Genomic DNA, 12,602 nt, shown 5'->3' with positions numbered 1-12,602 from the left:
ATCGCCACGAATGACGGGACGTGTCAAAAGCATCGCCAACATAAAAAATACGTCACGCTGAAGCAAGGTTTAAGTAAGTACTTTTAAAACAAAAAACGTACCTACCTACGTCCACTGTTAGTATCTTTTACTACCTAGTGATTATTATGGATTTTGATATTTTTTTTATAATCACAAAATATTTTATATAATTGTTCTTTGAATAAACCCATGTTGACGTTTTGACATAAATTGCAGAGGCATTTTCGAGATAAACCATCACCGCCTTTTCCTGTTAGAGGGGACACTGGATAAACCTGAGTAATTTAATTGGCGGCATCCGTGGTGTAGTGGTCAAGACGCTTAATTCACGCACGGAAGGTTCCGGGTTCGATTCCCGGTGAGAACACAAAAATTAAAATGTGATTTTTCTCAAGCCTGGGTGCTCTGTGATGTAATTCACCACTGTAGTTAGGCCTCCTGGCCTGTTGTGGTGCAAAAAAAATAATGGAAAAATGTAATAATTCGCTCCCGCTTATAGAGATGCCCTTTTGCTCTGTTGCATAGAATAATAGCGTTCTAAATGTTTGGTTTAACAACAAATGTGCAACGAACGGTTTCGGTTTCGCTTGCAATTCTCGACCTCGTACCTACCACAGACTAAAGAAATATTTATACTGAAAGTACCTACGGCCCGTTGTACTGCTGTATGATGATCGTGATTGATAATCATATAATGGTTTTTGTCCGTATTGGCGAATCTATAAGTGGGTGGTGTATTATTACTCGGTGAGATAAACTAACAAAAATAATAAAAGTTAAAACGGATTGCAGGACTGTTCACGTAAAAAAATACATAATACTTCACACTTTCAAAATATTTATTTTTACTTGATAAGAGTAACTTTTTGAGAGAATACAAATCTATATATACATAAAAGGTAATGTTCGTATGTGTGTCCTGGATAAACTGAACAACTACTGGACCGATTTACGTGCGGTTTTCAGCGAAATGTAGGTATTTACCATGAGCATATTTATAGACCTTAAAATCTTCAATTTATTCAATTGAAAAAAAGTTAGGAGCATAAATGTTTTTTTTACGTTCACCAGGGCTGCATTCGCCAAGAATTTATGTACAAAAAATTAGAAAGATGTTATTTTTTGTGGATAAAAAAAAAATATTCGAATGTTTATAAACAACATTTGTTTTTCATGGATCTTAATCCGATTATTTCCTTAAATTCTTTATAATTTCTACCCATTCATTTCTTTTTACTGGATTTTCAGTAATACTAAAATAATATTGTATGACATTCAATACATTTTTGAAAATCGCATTCCTAAATAATGTGAACCCCTGTTGGTGAGTTGGTGAGAAGAGCAGAGTTTGACATTTGAAAAAATAATTCTATGTTTGAAAATTAATATTTTTAAGTTTTGAAATTCAACCATAAACAAGTACCTAGGAACCTATTTTATATATTTTTTTTACCATTTACCATATTACATTTTTTTTTTATTAAAAACTGTGCCCTGCTTACAAGAGTGCATCCCATAAATTCAATATTTGAAAATTGTCATCATCATCATCATTCCCTTTCCGCACCTAATGGTCCATAGGGCACTGCATTGGTACACCAACTGCAGCTTATCTTGATAATTTTTGTTATATGAAGATAAGTTGATCAGTCTTACGCTCCAGTCTAGGGACTATGAAATATTCTAAGGTGAAAACACCCTTTTAAATAAATATTTCATATCAACCATGTCGGGATTGTCAGGAATCGAACCCGAGACCTCTTGCATGGTAGACAAACGCGCTGACCATTACACTACGAGGCCGACACTTGAAGTGAACAAATTAAAGCGGGGTTATATATTCAACTATATAATACTAAAACACCACTTATATGAATTTGTCATAAAATTATACTGTCAGGTTTAACCTTATACAATGAACAAACTATACACAAATAAAAAGCAATCAATATTAGGGTCGGCGTACTGTCTTAAAAAAAGTGTATATTGTCTTTTATGGGGGTAGATCTCGGGACTACCGGGAAGTAAACAAAAGGTTCTTACTCGCTACAGTAAGAGACCTATAACCGACTAGGTATATCCTCGGTTCACCAGATAAGGTGGAGAGTGCTAGTAAAGTATTCCGCACAGGGGAAGCACTTTATCACACCTCACAGCTCACTGGGAGACAAGAAGGCTTGGCTGTTCAGGTGTAATGTTCTTAGTTTGGAAATCTGTTACTGTTGAATAGGCTCAAGGCACACTCTGCCTGCAGTTGGTCGAGCATTCCTTAATATAGGGGCTATGAGACGGCGTGGGAGACATAACTACGGTAGGGGCAAGATGGTCATTGATTAGCTATAATTTAAAGTGAGCAAAGCTCAAATAAGAGAGAGATATAATGAAACAAGTAAAAACTAGTGTAGTAGATAGTCTGGTTTCAAATTTAATCATTTTAAGTTCTGGGATTTAATCATAAACAAGTACCTATGTACCTACTTACCAATGAAAAGTTACACCATATTTTTTATGTTTTTTCCGAACGGTTTTTACGCGCTTTTACGACACAACCAAGCATTTCGGTTTCAAATTAAATGTCAAGCTCACGTCAAAACCCGGCTGGCGGTTAAAGAACGACTAAATACGAGTAGTGCAGGACTGACCGTTTGGGTATGAGTTAAGTATCATAATTTTAGAGGGTTACGGGTGTGTCTATGCGTATTAATAGGTCGATGGTTTTATTTAAAAACACCGAACCTGTTTCTTTGGTTACATAAAAACATTATGAAGTAAAGTTTTTAATACCCGTATGCAGAGACAAACCTTAAGGTGAGGAAAGTACATTCTATTGTGTTCACCTTCGGGTTATTTTCTGCATTTGAAATTAGGATGTACTTTCCTCACCTTAAGTTTTGTCGTATGCAGAGACAAACCTTAAGGTGAGGAAAGTACATTCTATTGTCTTCACCTTCGGGTTATTTTCTGCATTTGAAATTAGGATGTACTTTCCTCACCTTAAGTTTTGTCTCTGCATACGGGCATAAGTATACTTAATAATGTTGCAGTCCGACTTTTCTTCATACAAACATATTACCGTATTTTCTCTCTAGATTATGGCACTAGATCAGTGTTTTTTTACACACTATAGATATTTGCCATTGGCGAGTTCCTGTTGTTTCGTTTTTATAAAAATAGTTTATTATGGGAACTAGAGCCATCCAAAAACCGATAAAAAAAGTACAGTTTTATCTGCTGTCTTCGGGTATACAAATATAACTTTTTTTGAAAACGGCAAAACGTACCGATACAGAAAATTTTATTCTGATACTCTGTCTAAAGAAATAACAAAATCGGTTCAGATTTGAGGTACGGAAAACGGGACAACGAAACATCAGTTTTGTCTATTCTAACAATAGGTCTGACATGCAGTTTTCTTTTCCGCACAGTATCGGGGAGGCATCTGCAAGACAGTGCAGGAACACAATGTTCTAATACCTATTTATCAAAATTTTCTGTCCTCACAATTTATGTAAACTGAAACACAAAAATAATAATGTATGCTTATATATCTAATTTGGACTAAATACAATAATTGATATCAAACTTTCGATTGTGTAAATTTAATCTATACACGAGTATGTACTCAAATCTAGCAATAGCAAAGCATTGCCGGGTTCAGCTTGTAATAAATAAATGGTAGGTATGCATTCAATTTTTTACTTATTTTTAATATTTTAATGCTTCCGCGAAAACAACATAATAAGAATAGTACAGAATAAGATTAACTTCATACCGTTTATTTCGAGTATACAATTTGTGTACATGTTTGGCAAGAAGATATTAGTATGGATCATAAAGTATTAAACCCTCTAAAAATACTGTATTATGTTTGTTAATTATTGTTGCTTTTCATGGGTCTTTATATTATCCTCATCTATGTGTGAATCTTGAATAGCAAACAGAATATAAGATAGATTATCATCTATTTTTTGTGATTGTAGCTTTCCTTGTAAAGTATCAAAGTCAGCTACTTCAACCTGAAATTACATTTTTTTCGTATTAGCTAAACAGATAAACTAAAATATTAATGATTTTAATAATCATTAAGGCTTAATGCCCAAATAAGTGTTTTCTATTTTTTTTACACAAAATGACACAATTTTCTTAAGAACTATTTTAGCAATCTTATCATTTACTTAAATATTTCAACTTGGTGGTCATTTTTAGTTAACCGTAAATAATCATGTTAAAAAATGGGCATCAAGTTGTATTAGAGCTCATGATATAAAGTGACAGGAGTGAAAAATTTACCTCATGAGGGGGATCCCTTAAGATAGGGGGAAAAGGAGCATATATCCTTTCACAAAGAGCACAAATTCCACACCAAAGTCTAAAAGGTATCCCAATATTTTCAACAGCCTAAAAATTGAAGTAGATAAAAAAATATATTTAAAAAAAATACAAAAATTAACAATTATCTATTTGGTTACATGGGAATACATACTTCATCTTTATCTTTTACGTCGAACTCTGCAAACAAGTTGACATCAGATTTGCTAACATTGTCTATTATACAACTCTCTAATTTATGTGAATCGTCAGTTTTCAATGTGCTTTTATTAGTCATTTTGTTTATTGTTTCTAATGTAAGAGAGTCCCAGTGAAGTAATAACCGGAATGATTCTGCCATATCTTCTGATAGAGTTTCACCCATCATTACTTGTAGAGCTTCTTTGATCGACTAAAAAATAGTAAATTAAAAAAACAGAACAAAACATAGTTGACAGAAATTTAAAATACTCCAAAGGATAAATTATAATAAAATAAGTAGGATAGCAAAAAACATGAAATGTGTTCATTACAGATATCTGTTTGCTTGAACCATTATGTTGTGCCTGCAAATTTCCATCAAAGTAATAATAATTTTAATTGTTATACATCAAATATCTACCTCTAAAGGCATAGTGAAAGAGTTGGGATTGAATTGATCCAGTACTGTTTGGTAAAGTAATTGTTTAGAACTGGAAACATTAACATATTCCGAAACATACTGCATTGGTAAAAGATCTGAAATAGGTAAAATATAACACATTAAAATTTTAGAATAAAAAAACAATATCTTTATTACTTGAGATAATACATTTCCTGAATTAGTAAAATCTAATATTGAAGCAAATATAGAGATTTTAGTTTTCTCGCTCGTTTTGAATTCATTCATTTTTTTTTTAATAAGTTGTAAAATGATAAAAGAAAACATTTTGAAGTAACAATGGAGATATTTAACATACCTGCAAGATCCCTGCGATCAATCGGGAGTGAAAATATAGCATTTCTTCTAGAGAAAACTCTTGGTAAATGCAACCATTTATTTAAACTCAATGGTGGAAGCTTAAATTCCTTAAGAAGTTCAGTCATTTCTTTGCCATATTCTTTTTCCGGCCGAGTTCGAAGAGCTTCTTCTAACACACATCTACGCTAAAATCATGAAATTGGTCCAGAGGTTAACAAGTTTATTCATTTGGATATTAGAATATAACATTAATGATCACTGATTATGTTAATAAATATATAATGTGCGTCTCTTCACACTTTAAATGAAAACAGAACAAGCAACAAAAATATGCACAAAAAAATTTGGTAGCTAGCTGCAAAAGATTATATTTTATTTGTATTGTCAGATTGGCAACCCTGCTTTTTGCCGATGTTCTATTTTTTTTTTTTAAACAGTTAATAGTACTTTAAGTAAAAATGACAAAATGTGATTGAAAAAATATGTTTTAGTTAAACGAAAAAATAAAGAAGACAATTCCTTGAAATCTACACAGGCCTTAAAACTAATTTTATCTGATACCATATAAAATTATTAAATAGGTACTTCCTACCTTTGGATCAAATTCTGATTCAATAGCCAAGTTATCAACTTCTCTCTGTACTTGTCTTAGTAATCCCGCTTCCAAAAAAGAGTCCTGTATTACTACCCTGGGTTGTTTCCCAGCAGAAGTATTCTGTATATTGGGATCTATTTCTTCCGATGCATCGATGGAGGCTCTTGCACTAGGATTATGAGATTCAGAATCTATTCCAGCAATCTATAATGAAGAACCAATCAATGAACATATTATTATCTATGTTGTTTTTTTGAGTGCATAATTTGTTGAAACAAAATGTACATTTTTGTTTTATTTAATTTTTCAATTGCTGAAAGTCATTGACATATTTAAAAGTGAATTGAATTGATTGAAGTACAAATAGTGTGTTTATTTGTTTATTTGTTTATTTTTTAGAAATTGTTAACGGTTTAAAAATGTTTTAGTTTTTAAATAAACACCACGGAAAATAACATTGATATATTCCATGCATGTATGTTTCATTCAGTAAATGTGAAACAGCGTAAAAAGGTGCGACATACAGCTTCAAATTCACAGTAAACTGCCATCCCTCAATTCTTCTTTTTTTAATGTGTTTTCTCTACTCATCTTCACTTTATTTCCTTTTTCTTTCTTCTTTCTTTCTTTTTTAAGAATGCTACATGTTTAGTATAATAGTTATGATTTTATTTTATGTTATTTTCTATAATGCTTTATGTACTTTTAACTGTATATTATAAGAGCCCTCTGGGCGTTTATTAAATAAATAAATAGATCGTTAGTCTTTTTTACTCTACTATGCGTTTTGCACGGCAATGTTGACGCGACAATGCTCATTTTTCAGAACATAATTTCAAAGTATCCTTCTATGAAGCATCATCTCTATTTAAATATACCTCAGTGGAAAATAAGTATGTAACCACAATAAAAATTATTGAATAACATTGCGGTGAAAAACGCTAAGTACTAATTGTTTATGCCGCTTACTCTGAATTTAAAATTATACGTCTCGCCCTTTCATATTGCTTCACACATTTATTTCAGCGTATACAAGGAAAAACACTATTTCCCACCAAACACAAGATAAGCTCTGGGTGCCACATCTAGTGTATACATAAATATCAATGGTAATCACAAAATAGATGCGAGTGTAACAAAACTTCAGTTTTCACAACACATTTATTCAGTTATATAAAACAAATTACCTGTGTTTCCGGATCATTTGTATTTGGCACCAGAACAGCGGAAGCCACTCTATTTCCACGCTTTTTCTTTCTACCTCTTCTTCGCATCTCTCCCGAAGCAACATCCACCAATTCATGTTCATCTTCTGTCACAATATCTATAATGCCTTCTAGAATATCTTCAGAGTCATCTCTTTCATCCCCTTTTGCAGCAGGAGACCTGTTGGTGCTTGGAGGATTTCTCGATTGTAACACTCTCAACTGATTCTAAAAAAATAATTTAAATAGTAACGATCTTAAAATAGAAAAACATTTTGGCATATTTTTAAAGGAAGTGTTTTTAAATTTTGTTCTCAGGGAAGATGAAGAACATTTTTTAGGACCTATGATTTTTCATTGGCTGGTTTAATTGGCCACTTTACACACTGTTACACACACATTCACTATTATGCCTGTTTGAACACACATACTCCTTGATAACTCCCTAGGTTAAATCCAGTCTTTGTCTCCAAACTTTTGGACAAACTTAAAACATTGTTGGAGGGTATCAGATTTCATAGTAACATATTTGAAATGCCAATGAAACCGGGTTGAGATCCCGTGGTAATATTGTGGACTCAAGGATCAAGGTTCGAGGCTCAAATCTCACGCTACCATAACTCGATTCCCATTTTTCCAGTACAAGTTATTTACGGCTTATGTGAAATAATAAAATTCTTGAATTTTTTACAAACAGGTCAAAGATTTTTTACCCACAGTAAACCAAATTGCATTTATATGTTTTTTTTAGTGAGGAAGTTCAGTGTTTTTTTATATTTATTAATAGATTATGAAACTAAGCAAATCTTTTAATATTTTTATGTATCGTATTATCATAGCTACGATTTTTCAAAGTTTTGTAATTGTTTAATTACTCAAGGTGAGACGTTACTTGTTCTCTTCGGTTTTCCGATTGGTTAGTTGGCTTCCCAGAAACTGAAAATCTATCACAACACTCTATTATTGGTTGATTTAGAAGAACTTATGACGTAATTTGAAGTAGTTCATTTTTATTCATTTTTCAAACATTTTAGCAAAACTTCACTGTACAATGAAATGCTCTAATTTTTACCGCATTTAAAAAAACATTTTTATATCCTATTTTCCGTAGCACTAAACTTCCTCATTATTGAAAATAGAAAAATCGGATAGTCTTGTTTCATATTAATTAGGTAGAAGTTCTGATTGCTGTTCAGAATCTTATTATAAAAATACTTGCAAGTATTACCTCGAGGTAGGTAAAAAAGTCTTTTGATGACTCGTCTAGCCATGGAGAAACAATTCTCTGATACTCGTTTACCATTCGTTTTGACCTCGCTCTGGAAGGCTTACTTTTCTTACTCGGTTTCCTTTTTTTCTTTAATTTTTCACCGCTATTACTTTTACTATTTTTAATTTTGACACCAAACGGTAAAACTATTTTTGGCAATTGCTCAGACAAGTTAGCACTTTTACTATTATTTGGTAAATTTTCTTCCGGCACAAATTTAGGTAAACTGACATTATTATTTGTTTTATTGAAATTTGAATCTTTAAATTCAATCTTCGAAGTTTGTAAAGATTTTGTTATCGAACGAAATTCAAATTTACTCTTTGTTGAAGTGTCTTTTTTAGTTACTTTGAGTGATTTTTTCATTTTCAAATTTAAAAAGGGGTCTAGTTGGAATATGAAACCTAACTAAATGGCAAAGGTTATCATATAAACTTGATCAATATATTGTCAACTGTTAAAAGATAATCACTATGGAGTCAAAATAAAAAGTAAAAGTAAGAATTTATTTTATTACTTATCAATTGATTTAGATAACACTTCTACTTGCCCCTGATAACTTTATTTGTATTAAATGGTGCATAAGGTGCTACAAGAATACAATTACTTACAAAGTTATTTTGATTGTTAAGTTTATAAAAACAAGATCGTCAATCTTAAACATATATTACATCAGTGCAAAGTAATACCTAAAAAATAGGTTTTATCAAATTATTTACTTCAATACTAGCCCTGTGTAGCAATACCATATAAAATATTTCTTTGGATTGGAATAAATCAAAACAACCATAATATAATACAATTCTAGTTCCTAATACAATAGCATTATCATCATCATTCTTATTTCCACACCTAGTGGTGCATTGGGCACTGTATTGGCACACCAATCACATTATGTCTGGATAATTTATAGAGCAAAATATCAGCCTTACGCATCAGCTGCCAGTCCAAGGACTATGAAATATTCCAGTGTAAAAAAAACACTTTATTAAATAAATATTTCATGATAAAACCTGAGACCTCTTGCCTCAGAGTACATACATTCTGGCATGGTAAGAAAATGCACTAATCATTCTCCTTCCTGCAGCACTTCCCTTTAGATCAGATCCTGAAACAATACTATAGAATGACGCGGTGCGACAGTCGCGATGATTGCGTAACACGGGAGGCCTTCAGCAGCGATCTTCAAGACACAGCACTGGCGCGACCGGATGAACACCTATAGCAAAGATTTCAGTTCTAGATTCAACAGTGGTTGTCCACTACACCACGAGGCCGACAGTTCCTATAAAATCTACTACATTTTTACAATAGATTTCTCTGGATTGTGTCTAGTCTGCCTTACTAGGGACAACCTGTTTTAAGGCAGATATTTTTAATGTGGGTTAAAAAAAAAACATTCATTATACACAAATTTAAAATCAAAATAGAAAGTGTACTATTATTTATCAATATGTTTAAGTAATTCTTCTGACTTCTTCAAATGGCTTCATTACCTTAGATACTCTGGAAGAGCGATCAGTAACATTCCCTCTTGGTGACCTTACAGATAGAGTAGCGGGTGACACAAGGGGTGGCATCTGGTGGCCGATTCCGACAGCCAATTTCTTGGGTGGGTCAGTGTTACCGGGAGTAGTACTGGTTCCCAAACTGCTGCCTAGACCGAAACCACTACTTATCTCCGATGTTTGGAAACCATGCCAGCACAATGTTTCCTTAATAAAAAATGACAAAAGAAATTAATAAATAGGGAACAGTTTTTTTTTTTTATTATTCAAATGTAATTTTATAAAATTCAAAGCCTGCTGGATGCTTAAATCAGCAGAATAAAAGTGAAACTTCTACTTCTCACTTTGACATGCCATTGCAGCTGATGTTAGCTGACGATTTTTCATAAATTTTGATTTCAATAACATTTTTCAAAATGTTTAAAATGTTACAGCTGGGCTGAAATATGATTTTTATTTGATTATTATATTTAAACCTGCTAATATTTAAAAAATGCATGATTGTGTTCTGATTTACCCCAATATTTCCGTTTTAATGACCATTTTCAATTATTGTACTCAGTATTAGAAAATGGTAATACAATAATTAAGGTATAAAAAGGTTTAACACTTTGTAGGACAATTTTTTCATTTTGATTTATGTCTTCCAAACCTAAATATGTAATTTTATAAAGAGATAATGAACATAATTGCATTCGAAAATCTGAGTGGCAGACTGATCTATCAGTTTATGTTATTACGATACTCTTGTGACATAAGACATATTTTTAATACACAATTATAGACAATATGGGCTATACTTTTGGTGCTATGTGTATTTATCACTTTCTTCTAAGACCATAACCCAGTTTGAATTGTTCTGGTGTCAATACCACTTCTTTCACCACATTCCATTGATTGAAACATTCTTGTTTTGGTTTTAAGAAAACAATTAAATAATTTTCACTTTTATGAAAACATTAAAAAACGATTATTGAAGTGCTTATTGAGAAATTACTCTAAACTAAAGTGAACCCTCATCAAGTAGAATTTTCAATATTTACTGTGGTTTATGTAGATGAGTTGGAAATTGATTATATGAAGATTATATACACACAATACAAAATAATTTTAAAACACAAATTTTGTTGAATCATGCTCATTGGAATAAAAACTGTATCTGAAAAAAGAAGAATAAGTTACCTGGCTGTGACTTCTTCGTAAATCTAAAACGAGCTTTTGTCTAGTTGTCGGTGGATTATCGGGTGTTAAGCATCTTCTCCTCAAGGACCCCCGAGAGACTGCACTGGCCAGCGTGGGAGCAGGTGTCAATGGACGAGAATCCGTCTGTGTATATCTACAAAAATGAAAGTCAAATGATGATTATTTAATTTTTGTATGCTTAGAATTAATTAAAAAAAATAATGAATTACATAAAACTGTAATAATACAGTGAAATAAGTTGCAGAACTGCAACGAAAGAAAGTTTGAAGACTAATTTTAGAAATTTTTTACCAAAATTATAAAATGCTAAAAAATATTTATACTTATAAACAAATACATAAAAAATCTTTTGCATGTTCTGGCATACCTACGAAAGAGTTCTTCGGGAACAAAATCAACTGTGGTTTCGTTGATATGTAACTTTTCAGCTTGTTGCATAGATGCACGCAGTGCTGCCATTTCCTCAGCAAAGAATTCAATTTTGTTTTCAGAAATCTAAAAAGTATGTATTAATCAATTAACTATGTAATATGTACTACATAATTTACCAACAGTTAACACTACAAGGTTAAAGGGGTTGACAAAACAGCACATGCTTGTCATTGATTGTCCCAATAATGTGATGTATTTGATGCTACAAATTTTTTATAAAAACCAAGTTTTTAAAAACTTTTTTGAAATTTGTAAATGAGATTTTCCATAAATCTGTACAATAATTGAGAGCATTGGAAACAATGATAGCAACGTACAAAAAACTTTTTTTTTTGGTTATTAGGTCATTCTCCAGTTTTATTTTTATAAAAATCGTGGTTTAGTTGCAAATGTAGTTAAATAACATACTTCTGATGGTTTGAAAATAGTGTTAAGCAAACATAGCAATATCCATTAGCCATTTTATTCGACCAATGACAGGTTTCAGATTTAAATTTTCAAAATGGCTATGCCATTAAGAAAGTTTTTTGAATTTGTGTTTCTATTAAAGCTAATTTATTAGTATCTTAAAGTTTAAGTTCAGTAAAAATAACATTTCTAACATAAAGACTCTCTTTGGCATTAGTGTAGCAGTTTTTGTTATTTTTCTCGAAAACACCAAAACGGGAGTTTGCTATCTTTGCTTTTAATGCCCTCAATTGGTACATTTTAGGGGTACCAAAAAGAAATTGCATATTTTATGACCTGCTGTTAGAGCGCAGTTTGTATCCATATACGCTGAAGTAAGAGGATTTTTTGCTTTTAACTATTGTTTATTATCTAGGAGTAATAAAATCTATCTCGTTAAAGTGTAATTTCCGAAACAGAAATTGACATAGGACACATTTGGCACTGCATCTTACCTTTTTTCGACTGGGGCTTGAATGCCAGAAAAACTACTAACATCATTAAAGAAGTTAATGGTGAAGTGCTATGCTATTAGCACTTCACCATTAAGATAGATGTCAATTTTAGATTCAAAGGTTTGGGCAATAGAAATATAAAAGATGCACTTGAATCTGAAATCTTTTAAATTTAATGATGACATATTAAAATCCCC

The 12,602-nt window shown here is 31.9% G+C and overlaps 1 protein-coding gene across 3 annotated transcripts; it reads right to left on the bottom strand.

The window, feature by feature from the left end:
• Positions 1-3,494: 3,494 nt before the first annotated feature.
• Positions 3,495-11,561, bottom strand: LOC148282420 (uncharacterized). 3 transcript variants are annotated; one of them, XR_015822103.1, is made up of 11 exons: positions 11,439-11,561; positions 11,051-11,204; positions 9,857-10,075; positions 7,073-7,318; positions 5,883-6,089; positions 5,289-5,475; positions 4,952-5,067; positions 4,505-4,741; positions 4,312-4,419; positions 3,794-4,037; positions 3,495-3,534 (listed from the first exon to the last, which is right to left on the bottom strand). XR_015822103.1 is itself a non-coding variant. In XM_088225130.1 (10 exons), exons 1-10 carry the CDS (start codon positions 11,528-11,530, stop codon positions 3,897-3,899), a joined length of 1,707 nt encoding a protein of 568 aa, XP_088081256.1. In that variant the 5' UTR covers positions 11,531-11,561; the 3' UTR covers positions 3,779-3,896. The 3 variants fall into 3 exon arrangements, 1 of the variants encoding a protein (XP_088081256.1); XM_088225130.1 differs by lacking the exon at positions 3,495-3,534 and having other exon boundaries at positions 3,779-4,037; XR_015822104.1 differs by lacking the exons at positions 3,495-3,534; positions 3,794-4,037; positions 4,312-4,419; positions 4,505-4,741 and having other exon boundaries at positions 5,289-5,470.
• Positions 11,562-12,602: the final 1,041 nt, after the last annotated feature.

This window comes from Micrasema longulum, unplaced genomic scaffold (genome assembly GCF_059751315.1).
Source record: "Micrasema longulum isolate JH-2025_06_02 unplaced genomic scaffold, ASM5975131v1 h1tg000331l, whole genome shotgun sequence".
In the NCBI taxonomy this organism is placed as follows: domain Eukaryota; kingdom Metazoa; phylum Arthropoda; class Insecta; order Trichoptera; family Brachycentridae; genus Micrasema; species Micrasema longulum.
The sequence above is the reverse complement of the archived record's forward strand: the minus strand, read 5'-3'. Positions and strand labels throughout refer to the sequence as shown.